General features: G+C 46.2%; 1 protein-coding gene across 1 annotated transcript in view; it reads left to right on the top strand.

The window, feature by feature from the left end:
* Positions 1-22,502, top strand: part of LOC119405255 (solute carrier family 4 member 11) — a 100,743-nt gene that overhangs the window by 4,873 nt on the left and 73,368 nt on the right. The window contains exon 3 of the mRNA XM_049419241.1: positions 4,483-4,617. Within this exon, the coding sequence (XP_049275198.1) occupies positions 4,483-4,617 (135 nt within the window). The remainder of the gene's footprint in view (positions 1-4,482; positions 4,618-22,502) is intronic.

The following is a 22,502-nucleotide window of genomic DNA, read 5'->3' as shown; positions in this document are numbered from 1 at the left end:
TCGATGTCAGTAGGTGCGCCTAGCGAAAATTGACTTTAATGTCAAAATGAAGTATCTTATCCGCATTTACGGAGGTTCAAGCTTGCTCCCCTTACAAAAATGTATCTAGACAGTCTATAGACTGCCTAAAAATGGGTTTTGGCAGTCTGCAGACTGTCTAGATCCATTTTTGTAAGGGTCAGAACCGTCTCTGTAAAATGATTTGCATGGCGGAATGAAGTCATGATTATGAAACGGCGCAACGAAAAAGCAAGCAACCCTGACGACGACGAGGACACGAAGACGAGCGCCGGCGCTCGTTTTCGTGTCCTCCTCGTCGTCAGTGTTGCGTGTTTTTTTTTCGTTGCGCCGTTTCATAATCATGGACCATTACCAACTCGCCCAACTATCAGTACTACGGAATAAATTCAGTTTCGAAAATTGGTGTCAGTGCCCTTTTAAGGTTTTTCGTGAGGGCTTTTGTTTAAACGGGGTCATCGGCGTTTGTTTTCCACGTTAGCACACATAGGCTGGCTCGGTGGTGCAGCGGTTACGGTGCTCGGCTGTTGACCCGAAAGACGCGGGTTCGGTTCCGGCCGCGGCGGTCGCAGAGGACCGTGTACTTGGATTTGGGTGCACGTTAAAGAACCCTATAGGTGGTGTAAATAGCCGGAGCTCTCCATTAAGGCGTGCCTGCTAATAATATCGGTGTTTTGGCACGTAAAACCCGAGAAATTATTAAGGCGTTAGCGGCATCCGGCGGCGTCAACAGGAGTGATGCAAAAAAGAGCATCATCGCGCTATTACGCCACTACGACGTCATCGTGACGTCACATGATGACGGCATCACTTGACATCGCCTCTTGGTCAAAGGTAAGCCGATCACAGAGGCAAGGCAAAAAAAAAAAAACAGGTGAGATGCAGAAACCTTTCGCAGAGGTGCGGGGAAGGATCAACACATCGACTGAAAAGAAAAATAAGATGGCTTTCGCCTTCGAGTCGCCATAGGCGATTGCGTAAGGGACCGTGTAAGAAATTATTATTACGTTAGTGCGCAAGCGAGGTATATCATGGTCAGTCACAGCCGTGAACTCGTCAACTCGTGATAAAAGGTACCGGCCATATAATAACGCGTAAGCGTTATCCTCCGGTTCACGCTGTGGTATCAACGCATAGTGCCATCAAGGCTGTGCATATTAGACGTGAATGTCAGCCGCGAGTGGCGCCAGATAAATTTCACAGCTACTGGCGTTGCTTCGGTGTAGTGTCATTCTTTAAACGGAATAACGATGAAGCGACGTCCAATATGCCAACGTTACAATTTTGCGAGCAACAGAATACGCGAGAGTGCCGCCACATCGCCACCACGAGCTGCGAATCCTGGATTCTGCTCTCCCAAGCACCTGTCACCCGCACACTTTGAATAAGCTGCCCGCATATATAGTAATATCTGGGGTCTTACGTGCTAAAATGAAGACGTCTGAGCGCACGGGTGTTGTTCGCACTTCGCCCCCGTATGAATGCGGCCGCCATGGCGGGAAATCGAACCCACGCCCTCGAGTTTACCAGAGCGACACCTTACGTACTAAGCTACCGAAGCAGGTCCCTACTAAACACAAAACCCCGCTGTAGGCATAACCATTTGCTGTGTCCTGTTTGGATCACCAAGGACACTGGGGAAACCTAATGCGAGCCTCGTGTGACGCGTAATATGAAATTAAGAATGCGAAGGATTCAATAATTATAGACAGCACTAGGTACACTTACATTCCACCACACATATCGCTTAAAATTATCGAACCCCCCCCCCCCCCCCCCCCCCAACGTCCTTCCTACCGAATGACAACTCGGTGACATGAAAAATTGTTTTAGGACTATGAGAAGCATTGCGGATAGCGGCATGCAGCGTGACACTCGGGAGCGCTTGAAATACTCACAGACGACTTGAACGCGAAAGCCATCTTCTTTTCTTTTTTTCTTCTGAGTCGATGTACTGATCATCCCACGCCACCCTCCGGAAGCTTTCCGTACCTAACGTGGTCTTGCCCTGCCTCCGTGATCGGCGCATATTTGTCCAAGCGATGATGTCGATCATGGCGACATCATGTCATGTCATGATGACGCCACAATGTTAGGCTGCCTGTGACGTCATGATGACGTCATATGGTGGCGTCATCACGTGATGCTGATTTCTTGCATCACTCAGGCCGACACCAATCAACTTTCGCGTTTGATGAGGCATCTAAGACTTTCGGCTTAATAAATAAATAAATAAATAAGTAAATAAATAAATAAATAAATAAATAAATAAATAAATAAACGGCCCACCCGATAATTTATGAGCGCGCAGCTTTAGCCTATTCAGAAATCGCTGCAACAGACAAGCTCATTGACGGACGACTATATATACGCATCTATTTCTCGCCATCGCCATCAATGAAAACACAATAACAGAATCATCATAATAATTATGATCATACTGGTCAGCCTCATCATTCCTTTTCTGTCCCTTTAGCCAGCCCTGCGAAGAGCTAGCATGCATTCAGATGCCATGCTTGCTATCTTTCGTAGCATTTCCGATCGTCTTTACTTCTTGCCATTCAAGCTAACGATTTCTCCCCCTCGGCTTTCCAAACAAGCACTACTGATGCTGCGGAGATCAAGATCGCGCCGTGAGATAGGTTTGTTTTGTCTCATTGAAGTAGCTGACTGCGCTGGTTGGCTATTCATAGCGGCCGTGTTTTAGCTGTCTATATTCGCTACGTCGTGTCTCCTTCGTTTTCTAGCTAGCTGCGAAAAGTTAGCGGTGCATACCGCCAAGCTTGAACGCATATGTCCATCGAATCCACTCAGTCGCACTATACGTACTCCAACACAGTTTTCAGTGCAACAACAGCTAAAGTACTACGTGTTAACAACACGTTTATAACAACCGCTTAGAGTGAACATGAAAAGCTTTAGTAGCATATTCGAATTTGTCTATGAACAATTCAATGTCAACACTGGAACCGACAGATGGAAACACACTGCGCGGTAAATTTTCAGTAGAAAAAGGGCAGGATGCCGGACACATGCTGTCACACGTTTCGACAGGTAGACTTTTGACAAAAAATATATCCGCCTGTATGGAAAGATCGGCCAACTTCTCTGAGCGACATTACCCCTGCTCATATGTGTTTTATGCCCCTCTGAAATCTTTACACCTGTGACTTTCAAAACTCCTCCACCCTTTTCTAATTCATTTCCAATTCTGAACTGCTTAACCTTCCTGCCTTTCTTCTTTCCACTCTAAACCGTGAAAATAAAAAACAATTGGTTTTCTAGGTTTTTTTTTATTAGAGCTTGCATAAGTCGGGCAGTAACACAAGAGGTGCTCAACAGTTTCATCGACCGCACAGTCGTTGCACTCGACGCTGTCGGCCACCTCGATCTTAAACGAGTGGGCGGTGGGGAACTCTAAACCCAGACGCAGAAGGCACAACACTGTATCTTCCTCCTGGGAAAGACCAGGTAGCAGCCGCACTCGTAGAGACGGTTCTAGAGAATACGATCGAGGCTTCACCTTTGTACTGCTCTAAAACGCATGGAATTGGAAGGGTTTTTACTGTCGCGAAGATACTGGGACCGTAGGACTGCCCGTCACAGTTTCGAAAGGTAAAGAAAGCGCTGCTGCGTTTTCTTAAGACGTCTGTGATATGAAACGTGGAACTTACACGTCGGCTGCAACAGTGACTTTTCTCTTCTCCTCTGTAATTTTCCGCCCCCTCCCCCCTTTCCCAGTGCAGGGTAGCCTACGGGGCTCAGCCCTGGTTAACCTCCCTGCCTTCTTTAAATTCTTATTCGCTCTCTACCTTATCAGCACTTTATCCTGTCACAAACATCTGATCACTTTCCTCTGCCATAAAAGAATACATCATTCTAAAGACCGCGGCACCTCCAGCGTAGGTCGGCAAAAAAAAAAAAAAATGGAGCTCACTCAGACTCACTCAAGGAATATATTTTGCTCTGAAGGCTCACTCGGACTAAGAATCATCCAAAATTTCCTCAAAGGGACTCACTCGGACTTAGACTCACTAAGATATTCACCAACCGGACTCACTCGGACTCAAACTCACCATGATACTACTCGTATTGGAGGGAAACAGCGCGAAGGACGAAAGACCAGGCAGATAAAGACACATACAACAGCGCTGTCGTATGCGTCTTCCACTGCCTGGTCTTTCGTCTTTCGCGCTGTTTTCCTCCAATACGTCGTTCGTACCAACACGCCCAAGCAACAACTTTAGATACTACTCACCCAGACTGACTCAGACTAAGACTCACGGCCCGACCTGAGTCTGTGTGAGTCTGAGTGAGTCGACTCATGAGTGAGTCTGCCGACCTATGGCGCTCAGTAATATTTTGTTCCCTCACTCTCTTTTCTTTTTCCATGTCTAACCGTGTGCCTATGTCGCTTCTCTTGCTTCCCCCCTGTGTCTCCTTCGGCCTTGGTTCGCCACCCAGCGACTCCCCATGAAGGACTTCGGCGCCGAAGTGAGGGCATCCATGGACGTTGATCAGTTCCTCATTCAAGCCGTGCTCCTCCTGGATGTGCAGGAGACCTCGCTCGAAGGCATCGTCGACAAGATGCTACAAAAGGTCAGTGACCTCCTACCACCCTCAACGTCGCGGCAATGGATTCCTGCTCTTACCCTTGAAGGACTACAGCCGCAGAACGCAGGGCACGCAATTATTTTTAAATGACGTGCTAATTAATTATTGTTCCGCCACTATGCTGTCGAAACCTTAGTAAGATTTTTAAAAAAGCCGCCATTCTGGTCAAGCCATCTAAACCCACACCGATGTCCTCCGCTGATAATTTTTGCCATCTGAGCCCTGCTTTATTAACTAATGGAAGCTAGTGACGTTTAATATCATTTGGAATATTCACTCAAAGGCATGATTACTGTCTCAAAACCTCCTTGACTGTAACTGGTGCCGCGTCTAGTGCTACGCAGTCATTTCCGTTCACGCCCAATTAGGTAGAATCTACTTTATGCAGGTTTTTGTTAGTGCTACAGCTCGATTGGTGTACTTCGTACTGAAAATGTCAGTAAAAAGTTTTTGCGACCCGTCGAGCAACAACGTGAATTATTTGGCCACGAAAGAAAGCACGGAATGTGGCCTAGTGGTTACGGCGCTCGACCGCTGACCCGAAGGTCGCGGGATCGAATCCCGGCCGCGACGGCTGGATTTTCGATGGAGGCGAGAATGTTTGAGGCCCGTGTATACTTAGATTTAGGTGCACGTTAAAGAACCACAGGTGGTCGAAACTTCCGGAGCCCTCCAATACGGCGTCCCTCATAATCATGTCGTGATTTTGGGACGTTAAACGCCAGATAATATTAAAGCACAGAATAGGAGAGCGAAAGGAAAGAAATGGCTCCCGGGACAAAACATCGATAACCATCGTCCCAGGTAACGGAAATGTTCGCGCTTTTGGCAAATCGCGCAATACGATATTTCTAGTCCAGTACAGGGGCGTTGCTAAAGATGTTTCTGGAGGAGTGGGGGGGGGGGGGTTCAAGCACCCGTATGTATGTTCATGCGTGCGTTTGTGTGTGTTCGTGTATCCCACCGTCCCCACCAGATGTAACGGACACTTAAAACACCAGAGAAACAGGTAAAAACGCTTGTTTAACCGATGGCCGACCTTTAGCATCCTCCTCAAAGCTCCTCGTCTTCTCTTCCTTAATCTGCTGCGTTCCCTACCACTGTTACAATACATACGCATGCAAACCTGAAAAAAATCGAAGGTAGGTAGGTCGGGGGTAGGTGTTGAAACCCCCAACCCCCACCTGGTTACGCCACTGGTCCACTACACAAGGACACGCGTCAAACTGAAGCAGTACACCACCCCGGCAACTGCAACTGGTCCACGAAACGCACTGGCTAAAACAGTCCAACGCTTAGCTCAGGTAGGAAACGTGTCGACTGCCTTGGCAACGGAACGTCAAATCAAACGCGACCCGCCGGGACGTCGCCAGTCACTGGGAGCATCTATTTCCGAACGGTCATACGCGGACACGCGCGGACGACTCTCCAACGAGCCCCTGCCCAAATCAGATCGACGGCTATTCCACGGTGTTGAGAAACGGCGTCGTGTCATACACGTGGCATGGCCGATCGTCGAACGTCATCAGCTTGCTATTATTTCTCAACCTGTTCCGCAACTTTAGACTGTAAAGTGATTCTAATCTCGAGCCATCGTTGTCCTTGACTCGGCTGTTCGCGCAACTTTCTAATGACATTAAGCTTGAACGTGAATCGAGGACCATCTATGGCAACAGTTGCTATGCAGCGGTTGCCATGCAGCCTATACAGACGATTTTACGCAAGACACATGGGAGCCGCTACCTTAACCCGTAGAACCAATGTTTTCTTACTTTTTTTATATATATATATCGCGACTTGAATTAACAAGTTCACGAAACGTGGAATGCACCAACCCAACCGTTTTCGTGCGCATATGCGTTCACCTTAGCACTAGCTGGTTGGTTGTTTTACAGCGAAAGCTGTTATGATCATATCACCGGCCGTTTTTGGCGCCGTAGTTGTCCGCCGCCGCCGCCGGTGTCCGTAACCAGTATCGCTCGAAATAAGAAAAAAAAACGAAATAAGAAAAAAAATTCCAGGATGGAACGAGGTTCGAACCTGGGCCCTCTGCGCGGGAGCCCAGTATTCAACCTCTGAGCCATTCCGGTGCTTGAAACTGCTTTGCAAAAAGGTCCTATACAGGCTTCATGTCGGGAAGGAACCACATTAGCATATGCAATGTAGCGTGGTAGAAGAGTAAAATAAGCACAACGCGAATTCTGTAACCAGGCGTCACACAATGCGAATTGCGCAACGAGTAGGTTGTTGAATGCTTCCAACCCATTACAAAGGGCTCTGCCATAATTCTTCATCGTCATCAGGCACAGCATCAACAAAGTGCGCATGCCTTACATGCGTTTAGCAGGTACCAACGCTCTCCGTAGAATGACGAAAAATGGCAAAGTGCCTGCTGCCCTACTTCTCAAAAATTACAATAATTTATAGCGTAGTGGGTTCCTCGCAAGTGCACTTGTATTGGTTGCCAAGGAAGCCCATAAGCGCATGATCCACTTCCTCGGGGTCTCAGTAAAATTACAATGATTTATAGCGTAGTCGGTTCCTCGCAAGTGCCAAGGAAGCCCATAAGCGCATGATTAATTTCCTCAGGGTCTCAGTAAAGTTCTTCGCCCCCCCCCCCATCTCTCTCCCACGTCAACGTATGTTATACAGCATGACGGGAGAGGGAAATAGCGACCGGGCGTCACCCAATGGAAATTACATAACTGGTGGGCCGTTTAAAGATTCCAACCTATTACAAAGGGCTGAGCCACAATTCTCCATCGTCATCAGTCGTCGCGTCAACAAAATGAACATAATGCCTTACAGACGTGTAGCTGGTGCCTCGCTTCTCCGCAGAATGACGAATAATGACTTAGTAGGTGCTTCTCACCTTCACAAAAATTGTGATTTATGGCGTAGTGGGTACCTTTCTAGTGTACTTGTATTGTAGCCACAAGAGAGGTTAACGGGCTCTAGAAACGCTGCTCTTCCAGCTTTCGCTGTGACTGTGCTGCGGTTTCAGCGCAGGCCTCGCGTTTTTTTTTAAAAGACCCCCTAAACAACTTTCGAAAATACTAAGCACGAGCGCGTCATTCTCTCCTGGCATTTCCCGTACTTTCGGCGCAATTCGTGGCGCCAGGCCGTCTGTTCAGGTGACGTCATGGAGAAGTAAGCTCTCGATTGGTCCACGTACGAAGGACACCGGTTGCGCTTCGTATCCTACCCTGCCTTACCAAGAAGTCGCACGCCGGTTCTGCCTCGTCTAGCGTGACTACCGTGCGCGATCAAGTGATTTCACTTTTGCGTGCGTTTTCGACTGCACCAGCGGAGATAACAGCGCATAGCCGTAAAGGGGGAAATCCTGATAGGCTCAACGCGTAGTGTTGATATTTAATTTCCCACGTGTTTCAGAAGAATTAAGCGCCGAGGAGGACATAGCATCTGTAGGAAAGGTGGGGAAGGGGAGGAAGAAACCACTCGCTCGTTTTTGAACACGGAGTGGTTTAGTGGCCCTTTAAATATACAAAGCGGCAAGGCTGCAGCCCACAATGGTGGCACGGAAACCTATCCGTAAAACAGTCCATGTAGGGAGACACTGGGTGTGCCACCTGACAAGTATAGACAGGGAGAGGGAGTGGGCTCTGGAGGTCTATATCAGCGGCGTAGATAAAAAATTCCCGCGTATGGGGTTCAACCGCGCTGTATGTACGTTCGTATGTGTATGTGTGTATGTGTATGTGCACATGTATGTATGTGTATGTATGTGTACGTGCACATAGGCACAATACGAAACTTACAAATGTTGGAAGGTTTTGCACCCCACCCCCCTCCCCCACCCCCTGGCTGCGCCGACGGTGTGGCGAGAGCTTCAAAGTGCGGCGCGGCCGAGGAAACAGTGTTGCGTTTTGCGCTGGTCGATTTTTCCTGGGGACGTACTTATCATAACATGTATACTCGCGGAGAAGGTCGTCGTCTATAGTCCCCCCTCTCTTTCTTTTTTTTTTTTGTATCTGTCGAATGTATCGACCGTTCCTACGCGTAACGTGCACTTTTAGACGTCCGTTAGGCCTGCCTGTTCCGAACGGCGCGACGGCCGTGTGTAACCAACGAGTCGCAAGAACGACTGGCGACGACGCAGTTTGGTTGCCAAGGTACACAACGAGTGCGATAAGACCACGCTGCGTCAATACGTGCGCCCCGTGCGCCCCGAGCTCTTAACTGCCCATAACGAACGCGGGCTGCGCTTGGTTCACAAAAGTATAAAGGTGAATGGCTAAGTACGGGACCGGTTGGGTAGACGCAGTATTATTGGCGAGTAATTAGAGGCATCGAAAAAGAAGCCTGTTAACAGAGGCGGTTCCAGAGGGAGAGGGTGGGGGAGGGGCACGGCGTCCCTCGCCCTCCGCCTTATGTTAAGGCGAAAGCCATAGACGCCTCATCAAACACGAAAATTGATCGTCGGCGTTAACACGAGTGATGCGAAGAAAAAAAAAACTTCATCACGGGGCCACGTAAGCATATATACGCCGTCACACATCGCCAAAATTCGTTACGTCATTATGACGTCACCATTACGGCACGTGATGACGTCATCGCACAACGCCGTCGCTTGGTCAAAGGTGGGACGATCACGGAGGCAATGCACAACCAGGTGATTGAGGGTGCAGAAAGCTTGCAATGTCTCCGATCCTGGAGGCAGTGGAAAATAACGTAAGGTGCAGATATATCTAGGAGGGGTGCGGTGTGGGGGGGATCAGTACATTGACTGAGAAGAAAAAAAAAATTGGCGAAGTTTGCACTAAGTCGCGGAAGGCTTGAAACAGTGAAACTGGACAATTCTGAAGACTAATCTGGTTGCTTCTAGGTTGCTTCTAGGCCTTAGCTAAGTGATGCAGGTTCTAGGTTGCTTCTAGGTCGTTGCTAGGCTTTGCCTAGGTGATGCCAGGTTGTTTCTACGTTGATTCTCAGCGCAGAGAGGCTCGACTTAAACCACAGACAGTCACAAATGTGGTTGAGCTAACCACCGAACTCCGGTCGCTATGCATATACCTACATCGACAGGCAAGCGCCGGTTTCTACATTGAGAAAGGGGGGGGGGGCGATGTTTCGCGACAGCTTCCCCCATAGCTCTTCTCGACCGCGTACTCCCATTGAAGCACTTACAACCAGAACGCAGAGCAAAGACGAAGTATTAGAAGTAAACGCCCCCCCCCCCCTTCCCTTGCGCACGTCGTTGCCCAGACTGCAGCCTCGACTGCGGCGTCCGGAGCCGATGTTACGTGAGAGTGCACCGATTTCTGCTGATGAATGAATCACCGAAGCGACGGATGAACAACGACCTTCTGAGAGGGAACGGCTTGAACCCCTCCCTACGACCCTTTTTTTTTAACCTTCTTTCCGGTTCGTACATGCATGATGTGGAGCGCTCGTTCGAATGTCGAGCGCAAGCCAAGCGAGAGCTATTTTCTACGTCGTGCACAGGATGAGGGGGGTGCGCGAGCCCAATCGAATTTTCGATGAGCCCCGCCAAGTGTACTCTTGTCCTGCCTATTATTTTTTACCTTTCTTTATTTGCTTCGTTCGTAGCCATTCTTTGTTTTTCAATCTCCGCTGTCGCCTCGTGTCCTTCTGAGGAGGGGGGGGGGGGGGTAAAAAAAGAATTCTGCAGATGATTTCTTCTTTCTTTCTCTTCTTTTCTTGTTTTTATTAGGTTCGGTTTTGATCAATGACTTCTTGTTTACCGTCGTTCCGCGAGGCCCGCAATACCCCCTTCCCTCCCCTCCCCTCACCCACCCTACGTCTCCTCGCAGCCCCGTATGCTCCGATGATGCGTTTATTGCTCAGGTTTGATGGAGAACCGGGGGCAGCGGCAGCAACAAATCATTACTTCCATCCCCACGAGTTGTGCCCTTTGCACAGGCCCTGTTTGTTACGGCAAACACTCGACTATATAGTTCTTCTTGTTTCTTTCGAACACTCCAAGAGTGCTCTGGTGATGCACCTTACGTTCTCACAGTAAAAATGTACAGATATCGGAACGCATTCGCTTGTTTCACTTAGAACCCCACAGTGCAATCTGAAAACTTTCGAATGCCTCGGCGAGGTGCACGCGAGGTGCAGAGAGGTGCAGAGAGCCACGATGCCTCTGATCATGGAGGCAATGCAAAGCCGCGTTACGTGCAGCAGGCTTTTGTTGGGGGTGGGAGGATAAGTAACGTCGAGTGAGAAGAAGAACAAAAAAGGTTTTCGCCTTCAAGTCGTCTTAGGCGAACGCATAAGCTACTATTAGAGATGCGAGTTGGCCTATGTTGGTGTGAATTGACTTCAGACATAACTAATGAGCGCTAAAAAGGACGAAGGACGAGGCGAAGAAAACAGACAGGACGCGGCGCTCCCTTCCACCTGTCACCTTCTCTTCTTGTTGATGCGTCGGCGACTCTAGCCAACCTCATTGCCATTACTATGTGTCGTGCCCGGGTTCTCTGTTTTGCCCTAAACTTAGCGCCGCGTCCTGTCACTTTTTCTCACCCTGTCCTTTGTCCTTTTTGTGAGTTAATTAGTTATGCCTGGAGCATAAGCTACCTTGTGAGTTTTGGTTAGATCCACGTTTGCTGCAGCGGGGGTCAGTGCGCCTCCGAGCGCGTTCTGTGTTCGCCGCGCTCGTTTGCGTCAGGAGCAGCAGTGACGCATTTCCGCCTACGGCTTCCGGTTCGTTTGACGAATTCATAGAGGGTTGTAGAATCGGTTACCCCTCCAGGCCTTGGGTTCTTTCAGTTCGATCGGTTTGCGCAAGTGAACCGTAGACGTTTGAGGAGAGGGTTTGTCCTCCATAAACCGAAACGCAAGTGAATCGGACCTTTAGTAGACTTGTGCAAATGAGCTTTCGGAGTGACTTGGTTACGAACGCGACTTTCGAAAGATAAGGGCCGGAATGCTAACCCAAACAGTGGTCAGCGTATGACGCACGCGCAGTTGCAACAACCCAATAAGGAATGCACGTTGAACATTTCTAGAATTTCCCAGTGAGCCCGGCTAAGCTTGCTTCCTTGAAATGGAATGCACGTTGAACATTTCCAGAATTTTTCAATGAGCCCTGTGCAAAGCTCGCTTTCATCATTAGGGAATGGATGCTGACTATTTCTAGAATTTTCCAGTGAGCCCGGCTAAGCTTGCTTCCTTGAAATGGAATGCACGTTGAACATTTCCAGAATTTTTCAATGAGCCCTGTGCAAAGCTCGCTTTCATCATTAGGGAATGGATGCTGACCATTTCCAGAATTTTCCAGTGAGCCCGGCTAAGCTTGCTTCCTTGAAATGGAATGCACGTTGAACATTTCCAGAATTTTTCAATGAGCCCTGTGCAAAGCTCGCTTTCATCATTAGGGAATGGATGCTGACTATTTCCAGAATTTTCCAGTGAGCCCGGCTAAGCTTGCTTCCTTGAAATGGAATGCACGTTGAACATTTCCAGAATTTTCAATGAGCCCTGTGCAAAGCTCGCTTTCATCACTAGGGAATGGATGCTGACCATTTCCAGAATTTTCCAGTGAGCCCGGCTAAGCTTGCTTCCTTGAAATGGAATGCACGTTGAACATTTCCAGAATTTTTCAATGAGCCCTGTGCAAAGCTCGCTTTCATCATTAGGGAATGGATGCTGACCATTTCCAGAATTTTCCAGTGAGCCCGGCTAAGCTTGCTTCCTTGAAATGGAATGCACGTTGAACATTTCCAGAATTTTTCAATGAGCCCTGTGCAAAGCTCGCTTTCATCATTAGGGAATGGATGCTGACTATTTCCAGAATTTTCCAGTGAGCCCGGCTAAGCTCGCTTCCTTGAAATGGAATGCACGTTGAACATTTCCAGAATTTTTCAATGAGCCCTGTGCAAAGCTCGCTTTCATCATTAGGGAATGGATGCTGACCATTTCCAGAATTTTCCAGTGAGCCCGGCTAAGCTTGCTTCCTTGAAATGGAATGCACGTTGAACATTTCCAGAATTTTTCAATGAGCCCTGTGCAAAGCTCGCTTTCATCATTAGGGAATGGATGCTGACCATTTCCAGAATCTTTCAGTGAGCCCTGCTAAGCTTGCTTCCTTGAAATGTAATGTGCGTTGAACATTTCCAGAATTTTTTCAATGTGCCCTACTAAGCTTGCTTCCCCCAATAGGCAATGCCTGTTGCACATTTATAGACTTTTTCCATAAGCCCCCTTAAGCGTGCTTCCCTCGGTAGGAAATGTGTGCTGAACATTCCCAGAGATCTTCAATGATTCCTGCTAAGCTTGGTTCCCTCAGTGGGGAATGTATGTTGAATAGTTCTAAATTTCGCAGTGAGCCATGTTGAGCACGCTTCCTTTTCAATAAGGAATGCATGTTGAACATTTCCAGAATTTTCCACTGATTCCAGACTAGTTCAATCAGCCCTGCTACTCTCAATGGGGAATACAAGTTGAACATTTTTAGTTTTTCACGAGTCCTACAAAGCTTGCTACCGACAATATGAAACGCAGGTCGAACATTTCCCAGTTTCTGTTTCTAGTGGCCTAGTGCGACAAGTAAAGGAAAACACAGTTGAAGGCGGCAGAGTGTAATGTGGCACTGATAACTAAATATCCCGAGGAAGGCATCTGTTTTGCAAGGCAGGAACTACGATTCGGCTGACAATCACAATAATCTATGTCGTGGTAATTTGCGTTCAGTCCTCAGCCCCGCAAAGCTATGAACTGAGTGTGCGTGTGTGCTGAGCGTGCGAGTCGGAGAAGGACGACGATAATCTGAGCCCAAGAAGCGTCAGTTCGAGCTGACTCGCTTCATCACTCTTGGGAATTGATTTTGGCCGGTCGACGTCTGGGATGGCCCGCCGCGTGTGACTCATGCGAAGCCCCCTAGAAAGCTTATTCAGGAACCAGATATTCATGAGGATGGTCCAGCCCTTTGTCTTGTGATATCGGTGCGCGAGGCTTTCTTGTTCAAGGGTCATGTTCTCGGAAACCAGCAATGAGGCACCGGTCGCGGCACTATTGACCCCGGCCAGCACTTCACTTTATAGCAGCAGCGGCGCCAGGGGCAAACACAGTCCAAACACGGAGCAATAATTCTGCGCTTCCCTAATTTATAGTTAGCTATCATTCATTCATTCATTCATTCATTCATTCATTCATTCATTCATTCATTCATGGCGACGCAACTTTGAGGTTCCTGTACTAACTTGCTGCGGCGCCATAGATGCTGACGGCGTCTACTATAGGTTCCACGTAGTCCCAGTAAAAATGAAGTACATTGTCCTTTGGTGGGGCCATAGACTTAAAATACCAAGGTGCAGGAAATTCCGTTGAGCCAATGTCGCCAAAATACGAAAAATACGCTTTGAAATTCGTGACGTCACGTGCGGCGATTTCGGCGCGAGATTTAAAAACGAAACTTTGACCTTGATTTCCTCCTCTGTTAATAAACTTGTGATGGTGAAATCAACGACATTGGAGTTCTCAGAGTAAAATTAATCAGATTAACGTGAGAGTTTGTGATTATTCGTCAAGAGAAAATTTAACAGAGCGAAAAAAAAAAAAAACACGAACGGACGAAGGGAGGCGACACGGACTACAGCGCTGACTTCCAAATAAGGCTTTACTTCGGAAAGAAGGAAAGAAGTGGACATTTTAAGGGCTCCTTTTTCTTTGTTATACACAATATTAATGAGCACTAACAGACAATAATGCCAAAGAAAGTATAGGGGGTGTTATTCGTATAGTAAATGTAAGGTAAATGTGAAGAAAGAAATGTGGACGAAGAGGTAGCTTGCCGCGGGCAGGGACCGAACCTGCAACCTTCGAATAACGCGTCCGATGCTCTACCAACTGAGCTACCGCGGCGACCATCCATTCGGCCCCTGCCCGCTCCAAGCTATCTTTTCGTCCACTTTTCTTTCTTCACATTTACATTACATTTACTACTAATAACGTCCCCTATACTTTCCTTGGCATTATTGTCTGTTAGTGCTCATTATTATTACTTCGGAAAGCACACATTGTAGGAGGTTGTGGTTGCGTTCCTGCTTACAGTCGAACAGTGGTGGCGTTCAGAAGTGGAAATATGCTTACTAGGGAGGTTGTAGAAGCGGCCGAGATTGCTCGTTTGGGGGAATCATGCACCAGCATTTCTTCCATCGATTTACGCAAGTAGGAAGGGGATTATCTCTTCTATACGGATGCATTTGTGAGATAATCTTTTTAACTTTGTCACCAGTTTTCTTTTATGCGCAATGCTTGTCTTGTCCCATCCTTGTTTTTTTGTTGTTGCACAGTTTTGAAGTTTTATTCTACTACATATGTGTCTTTTCCGAAATAAAACCTTTTTAGTCGGTGCTAGGCCGTGTCGCTTCCCTTCGTCCGTTCGCGTTTCACAGCGAAAGCTGTTATGAGATCACAACAAGGCCCTATTTTGGCGCCGTAGTTGTCCACCGCCGCCGCCGCCGCCGGTGTCCGTAACCACTATCCCGCGAGAGAAAATAAAACTTAAATAAGAAAAATATTCGGGATGGAACGAGGTTCGAAACGGGGTCCTACGCGTGGGAGCCCAGTATTCTACCTCAGTGCCATGCCGGTGCTGGAAACTGCATTGCAAAAAGACCCTGCACAGGCTTCATGTCGGGAAGGAACCGCATTAACATATGTAATATAGTGTCATAAAAGAGTAAAATAACAACAAGGCGTCACACAACGCGAATTCTGTAACAAGGCGTCACACAATGCGAACTGCGCAACGAGTGGGTTGTTGAATGCTTCCAACGCATTACAAAGGACTCTGCAATAATTCTTCATCGTCATCAGCCACAGCTTCAACAAAGTGCACATAATGCCTCACAGGTGTTTAGTAGGTACCACGGCTCTCCGCAGAATGACGAAAAATTGCATAGTGGCTGCTTCCCCACTTCACAAAAATTATGATGATTTATAGCGTAGTGGGTTCCCAGCAAGTGCACTTCTATTGGTTGCCAAGGAAGTCCGTAAAGCTCCCATGGTCCACTTCCTCAGGGTCTCAATAAAGTTAACTCCCTCTCTCCCTGTTTCTCGCGTTAACGCACGTTATTAGCGTAGTGGGAGAGTGAAATAACGACCGGCGTCACACAATGAGAATTACGTCACTAGTGGGTCGTTTGAAGCTTACAACCCATTACAAGGGGCTCTGCCATAATTCTTCATCGTCATCAACCGTCACATCTACAAAGTGCACTAATGCCTTACAGATGGTACCTCGCTTCTCCGCAGAATGACGAATAATGTCGGGGTGGATGCTTCCCAACATCACAAACATTATGATTTGTGGCGTAGTGGGTACGTTGCTGGTGTACTTGTATTAGTAGCCATAAGAGAGTTTATAGCGGTCTCTAGAAATGCCGATCTTCCAGCTTTCGCTGAACTGTGCTGCGCTTTCCGCGCAGGCCTGGCATTTCCTCGGCGCTGTTAAAATTTTTCTTGAGAATTTATCAACCTAAGCCGATTCATTGTTTAGCTTCAGTGTCCCTTTGAGGAAAACAGCTGCTGTACCGGCAATGACAAGTCTTTTTGTCGAAACACTGGCTCCGGTGAAACTCTCCGCTGAATGATTTTTCATCACAATCAATAGAAGTGACGTTTTATTTATTTATTTATTTATTTATTTATTTATTTATTTATTTATTTATTTATTTATTTATCATGATACTACGATAGCGCGAAGGCATTGCTGTTAGGGGGATGTTACGAAGGAAAAAAAGAACGCGAATTGTGGTTACGAGGTAAACACATCAAGATCAAACACGCCTAAGGAAACGCAATAGTCAGAGGACCAAATGTTTGCATGAGAGTGAGGATCCGCCCTGGTGGTCTAGTGGTTATGGTGCTCGACTGCTAACCCAAAGGTCGCGGGATCGAATCCTGGCCGCGATCGAGGCGAAATGCTAGAGGCCCGTGTACTTAGCTTTAGGTGCACGTTGAAGAACACCAGATGATCGAAATTTCCGGAGCCCTCCACTACGGCGTCCCTCATAATCATGTCGTGGGTTTGTTTCGTAAAAACCCAACACTTATTGTACAATCATAAAAACAACGTGCATGAACTGGAGTGCCAATTAACGCACAGCTGTAAATGGCGCGCGCATATGAAATGATTGGGAATAGCGGGCAAGCTAATATATATTATGTAAAACGAAGCTCCTCAAGCATCAGCATCGTAACAGTTAACCTTAGCTTAAACTAGCTTCGACGTAAACTCAACGCGCTGCGTTCTCGGTATCGCACACGTGAAGGCCGACCGCACCCACCTCAATTTAGAGGGCGCTGACACCAATTTTCGCAGCTGACTTTACTCCGTTATAAAAATCTCCTGTATACAGAGGCGGCTCTGAGCAAGTGCGAAGCTCAGTAAATGCTGATAAAATATTTTATTTTGACATCAACGTTAATCTTTCGCGTGGCGCACCTACTGACATCAACATTAGCATGACGGCAGGCTATTAGCCGCGAGATCGGGCTGCAGGTGGCAGCACCGTCGCCGCGCTAGTGTGGATAGGCGGTTGTCGGCGCGTATACAAACGTGCACAACAGCGCTTCGTTGTGAGCGATGTGACCCCATTTCCGGCAAACAAAATGCGTTAACTGCAGCTTTGTGGTAATATGTGCGATCTTCATTCCCGAATTAATGCACGAAGCGCGCTGAACGTTACAATTACTAGCGAGAGAAGCGCATTCTGCCAACGAACGGGTTGCTCGCCTTCGGCGACAGTCGGCGTTTTCGCAATGGGTGACGTTTTCTTGTTGTTTTATTTGTACACGTTTAGCTTGTGATCCACCTACTACGCATTGCTGTAGCGCGCGACTCAATGAACTATTTACTTCTTGTTCATTTGGATGGCCCTCAACAAAAAGAAAGCCCGTATTCCTGCACGATGAGTTGAAATAGCACTTTGTGCACTGCGTGCTCAAATATTCATTCGCAATTCTTATTCAGTTCTCCATGAAATGTAGGACAGTTGATAGGTTCACTGAGGAAAGCTACGTGGCTGACAGCGCTTTAGCGCTACGGATACGTTCAACACGCACACACTTGTTTTTATTCCAGCAACAGTACACAAAGGTAACTGTACAGCACGGAAATTTCTTCGATTGATTGCTTGCACGACAGTAATGGAACAAAGGTCCGGTTATTTTACGGGACCAAAGTACGCTTTTACATATGAATAATGTCCGCTGCCTTCTGTCATTCTAAACAACGCAACACAAACGCTCAAGATAATGTAAAGAAAAAAAGATGTGGCTTGGAGTGAAATTACTACGACATAAATGTAATCTACGCCGTCTCGATTAATTCTGACCATCAGCGCTCTTTAACGCGCACCTTAACCTAAGTACACGGGTGTTTTTGTATAAATTTCGCCACAAGTTAAAATTGCGCAAGGCAACTCAGTTTTGCGATTTCCGTGTCATTTCATTTTCTGTTCTTTTTAGGGGGCAATTTAAGTACCGAAGTGTCAGAAGTGACTTAACAGAAATATTTCTCTCTAGTGAGACCAGGACCGTACACAACTAAAGCTCGTCGCGTAACGTATAAACAACACCTAATTACAATGCGCAAGTACATGCGAGCCTTTTTATACAGCCGCGCCACTAAAAGGCTTTATTCACATGAGATTTAATACTTCTCATCTTTAAGGCAACGCCAAGTGCACTTTGCAATGCGCTTGAACCACAGAGCGGCACCTACACTGATATGACTCTCGTGAACGGAGGGTACGACGACCACACACAGCACTCTCGACAAGTGCACTCTCTGATCTTATTACAGTACATATACAGCCGATCAAGGCCCAATTCTTCTTTACATCGTGTTAGGCATACGTACGAGCGGTTAAAGTTGCACTAACGCAACGGAACAAACCGTCATTTGAGGATCTGCAGATGGGAGTGGTGAAACTTGGCTTCCCCTAATGGAGGACCGTGCGCACGCCTGTGGGAGTCGATGCCGAAAATAATACCCGAGGCAGGTAGAAGAAGTTGGTTTACGCTTTCTTTTTCTTTTTCCCTTAAAAAAAGAAAAGAGAGCTTAGACGAAATTTGATTAGTGCCTGCTTCGCTTAAATTCGGAAAGTCGGTCGCGATAATGAACTAAACGCGTCCATTGAGCTGCGACAACACGCAATTTACCAAACCGAAAAAGCCAGTTTCAATTTCCTCTGTTTCTAAGTATAACTTCCCTTGCGCGCTAAGCGAATTTAACTTCTGAAAATCTCTTCTCTTCTGTGTTTACGTTTTGTACGACGTTTATTTTTACAATCGCCGGACTGCTAAATCAGCAGCCTGTCATATTTAAAGCATCTGACTCTGATTAATTTGTTCGGGAATGCTTTAAAGCGATCTTTAAATAGTCTGGACGGATTTCGACGCTGTTTTCGGTTGTTGGGCTACGCAGTGTCCGGTCTTTCTTTCCTTTCTTTCTTTCTTTCTTTCTTTCTTTCTTTCTTTCTTTCTTTCTTTCTTTCTTTCTTTTCTTTCTTTCTTTCTTTCTTTCTTTCTTTCTTTCTTTCTTTCTTTCTTTCTTTCTTTCTTTCTTTCTTTCAGACATGTAGGAAGGAAACAGGCAGGGAGGGAGGTTAACCAAAAAAAATGTCCGGTTGTTTAATAATAATAATAATAATAATAATAATAATAATAATAATAATAATAATAATAATAATAATAATAATAATAATAATAATAATAATAATAATAATAATAATCAATCAATCAATCAATCAATCAATCATTTATTTAACGTGCCCAGGAACAACCGTGAGGTCTTTGTGCAGGCGCACGCAAAAATAAAATCAATAAAAATAAACAATACAATACAGACAGTCTTCAGAAATAAAAAGAGCAAAAACACGTAGACAAGAGAAATGAACACTAAAGGGGAGGAGTAAAATAAGACAATATGAGAAATATTGAAGGGGAATAAAAAATTAGATTGCACATATACAACTATGCGGAAAGACGGAGAAGGGAAGACTTTGTACACTGTGCCATACTATGTCAAAACAGTGCAAAGCTCGGATAAAAACAGTGATTGTGGACTATGAAAAACGTCAAGATCAAGAAAATTAATATTATAAAGACTTTGTATTCTGTGAACGGTAGAGTGTTGGAAGAAGCAGGCGGGTACATGAAACGGTCTGTTCTCTCTGGTTAACTTACGCGGAATTCGAAAATTAACACAATTGAGAAGTACAGGGCAGGATATGAAACCGTAGACTAGCTTGTAGAGAAATAAGAGATCAGAACGATTTCGTCGGCAGTGAAGTGATGGCAGTGATAATGACTCAGCAGTATTTGAACGAGATCCAGAGTCATTTTTAGCAAAGCGATGGTTATATATGCTGAGGAATTTTTTCTGGACTCGTTCAATGGTGTTACCGCTGGATTGAGCAATGCCATTCCATATCACGGACGCATACTCAAGTTGCGGAAGACATATTGCCGTGTACAATTTGTGTAGGGCCATGGGAGACCTGAATTCTCGAGATATTCTACAAACACATCCGAGAGAACGAAGGCCCCGCATAGCAGCACGCTTAACGTGAGAAGAAAAGTTTAACGCGCTGTCAACAACAACACCAAGATCACTGATTTCATAAACCTTGCATAACGGCACAGAATTGACAAAGTATTGAAATGACACGCTAGATGTTTTGCGAGTGATAGACATGAATTTTGTCTTTGAGGTATTTAGAGAAAGGTTATTGCCGTTGCACCATTCGGAAAAAGAACACAAATCTGACTGCAACAAGCGACAGTCGTTAACTGAATGAATTTCCTTAAATATCTTGATGTCATCGGCATACAAGAGGAAAGAAGAATTACGAATGGCAAAAGAAACATCATTAACGTAAATTAAAAATAGGAGTGGGCCTAATACCGACCCTTGAGGGACCCCACTAGTCACTTTATACAAAGAAGAGGTTTGGCCATTTACGGCAACATAACAAGATCTATTGAGCAGATAGCTGTGCAAGAGATTCACAATCGACAAGTCAACGTCAAAGTTCGCAAGTTTAACCATAATCAGTGTGTGGCTGACTACGTCAAAAGCCTTGCTCAGGTCACAGTAGATTACGTCAACCTGTCCTCTCTGAGAAATAGGTGTGGAGATCTGCGTCATGAAACTAGCAAGATTTGTGGTAGTTGAGCGGCCAGCAAGAAAACCATGTTGATTTGGAATCAGTGAGTTTTTCACACTAAAAGACAATATTTTGTGAAGAGCCAGTTCGAAGATCTTTGATGTGGCACATAGTAGAGAAATCGGGCGATAATTAGAAACATCTGTCTTAGAGCCCGACTTAAATACTGGGAAAACACGAGCAGTTTTCCACATGCTAGGAAATGTGGAAGTGTCCAGGCAGTTATTAAATATCGTAGTCAGTACTGGGACAAATATAGTACCATATGCTTTTAGTATGGCGGAGGGGATGCCATCTGGGCCACATGATAAGGATGGTTTTAAGCGCTTAATGCATTCGCTGATAAGATTTTCATCCAGCGACAAAGCACTGGATGAGCTAACTGCCTTGGGCTGTTGTCTGATATCAGTGCTGGAGTCTGAGGCCTTATAAACGGATGAGAAATGTGTGGCAAAACAGTCAGCGACGGCATGCACTTCTACCCCATTTGAGTCTAGTAGTCTGAAGGACTCTCCGCTTTTGCTAGACCGTTTACGCACATACTTCCAAAACTCAGCCGGCCTGTCAGAGGCGCTTTTTTCTAAGAATTGAATGTACGAACTATGATCCCGTTTATATAGGCGTTTAGAGAGAGTTCGAAAAAAGCTGAACTCTTCCTTCCACTCGCTGGATGGAGAACATTTAGATTTCCTGTGTGCGTGATCTTTATGCTTCAGTGCACTGATAAGTTCAGATGAGAACCAGTGGGGATATTTACGTTGTTTAGGTGTATACTGGGGAATAAAATTAAGCATGCTGCTCAGTACAAGCTCCGTAAACCGATCAACCTGGTCATCAACATTAGGTTTGTCAGTAACCTGTGACCACTCAACGGTGGACAAGTGATGATAGAGGCCCGTGTAATCACCTCGCTTGAACGCAAATCTTGGAGATTTGTTTACGTAACTGCTGTAGCTCGTTGTTTCGGCTGATGCAGATAATCTTACGTTAAGTGGTGGGTGGAATTTGTCCGGACGTACAAGAGAGATGTTGGAGCGGGAAACTTCAAGGGGTTGATCGTTTGACACACACAGGTCTAAGACGTTGCCACTGGAATTGACGACTGAATTATGTTGCACTAGGGAATTAAACGCCAGAAAGTCCAAGAGCAGGCTGCACTTTTTCTCTGTGAAATGATTGTAATGAGAAAAGGTAAGCGTGCTCCAGTCAATTCCAGGTGCATTGAAATCCCCAAGAACAATAATTCTGTGCCCACTATGAGAAGATATCACAAGTTCAATAGAAGACATGACATCGTGAAACGAGGCAGGGGAAATGCTGGGCGGTAAATAGAAGCATCCAATCAACAATTTTTCACGGCGCTCAAGGTTGATTTCTAGCCAGATCGATTCTTCGATAGTTTCTAGGTCTTTCCGTCTAACGGATTTCAGTGAATTGTCAATGGCAATCAGCACGCCACCGCCTTTCTGTTTGGTTTCACTGAAATCTCGGTCACGGCGGAAGGTGGTGTAAGTCGGGGGAAAAAAGTCCGATGAGAGAATTTCAGTGCCGAGCCAGGTTTCAGAAATAGCGATAATAGGAAAACAAGACGAAAGAACATTAGAGAAAAACTCCAGTGTCTTGGTACGCAGACCCCGAGCATTTTGGTAGAATATGTCTACGTTACACGGCACTTTCGTTTCCAGTCACTTGCTCAGAGGGATG

Source organism: Rhipicephalus sanguineus, chromosome 9 (assembly GCF_013339695.2).
Source record: "Rhipicephalus sanguineus isolate Rsan-2018 chromosome 9, BIME_Rsan_1.4, whole genome shotgun sequence".
NCBI classification, from domain to species: domain Eukaryota; kingdom Metazoa; phylum Arthropoda; class Arachnida; order Ixodida; family Ixodidae; genus Rhipicephalus; species Rhipicephalus sanguineus.
This window is presented reverse-complemented; position numbering and strand designations above follow the sequence as displayed.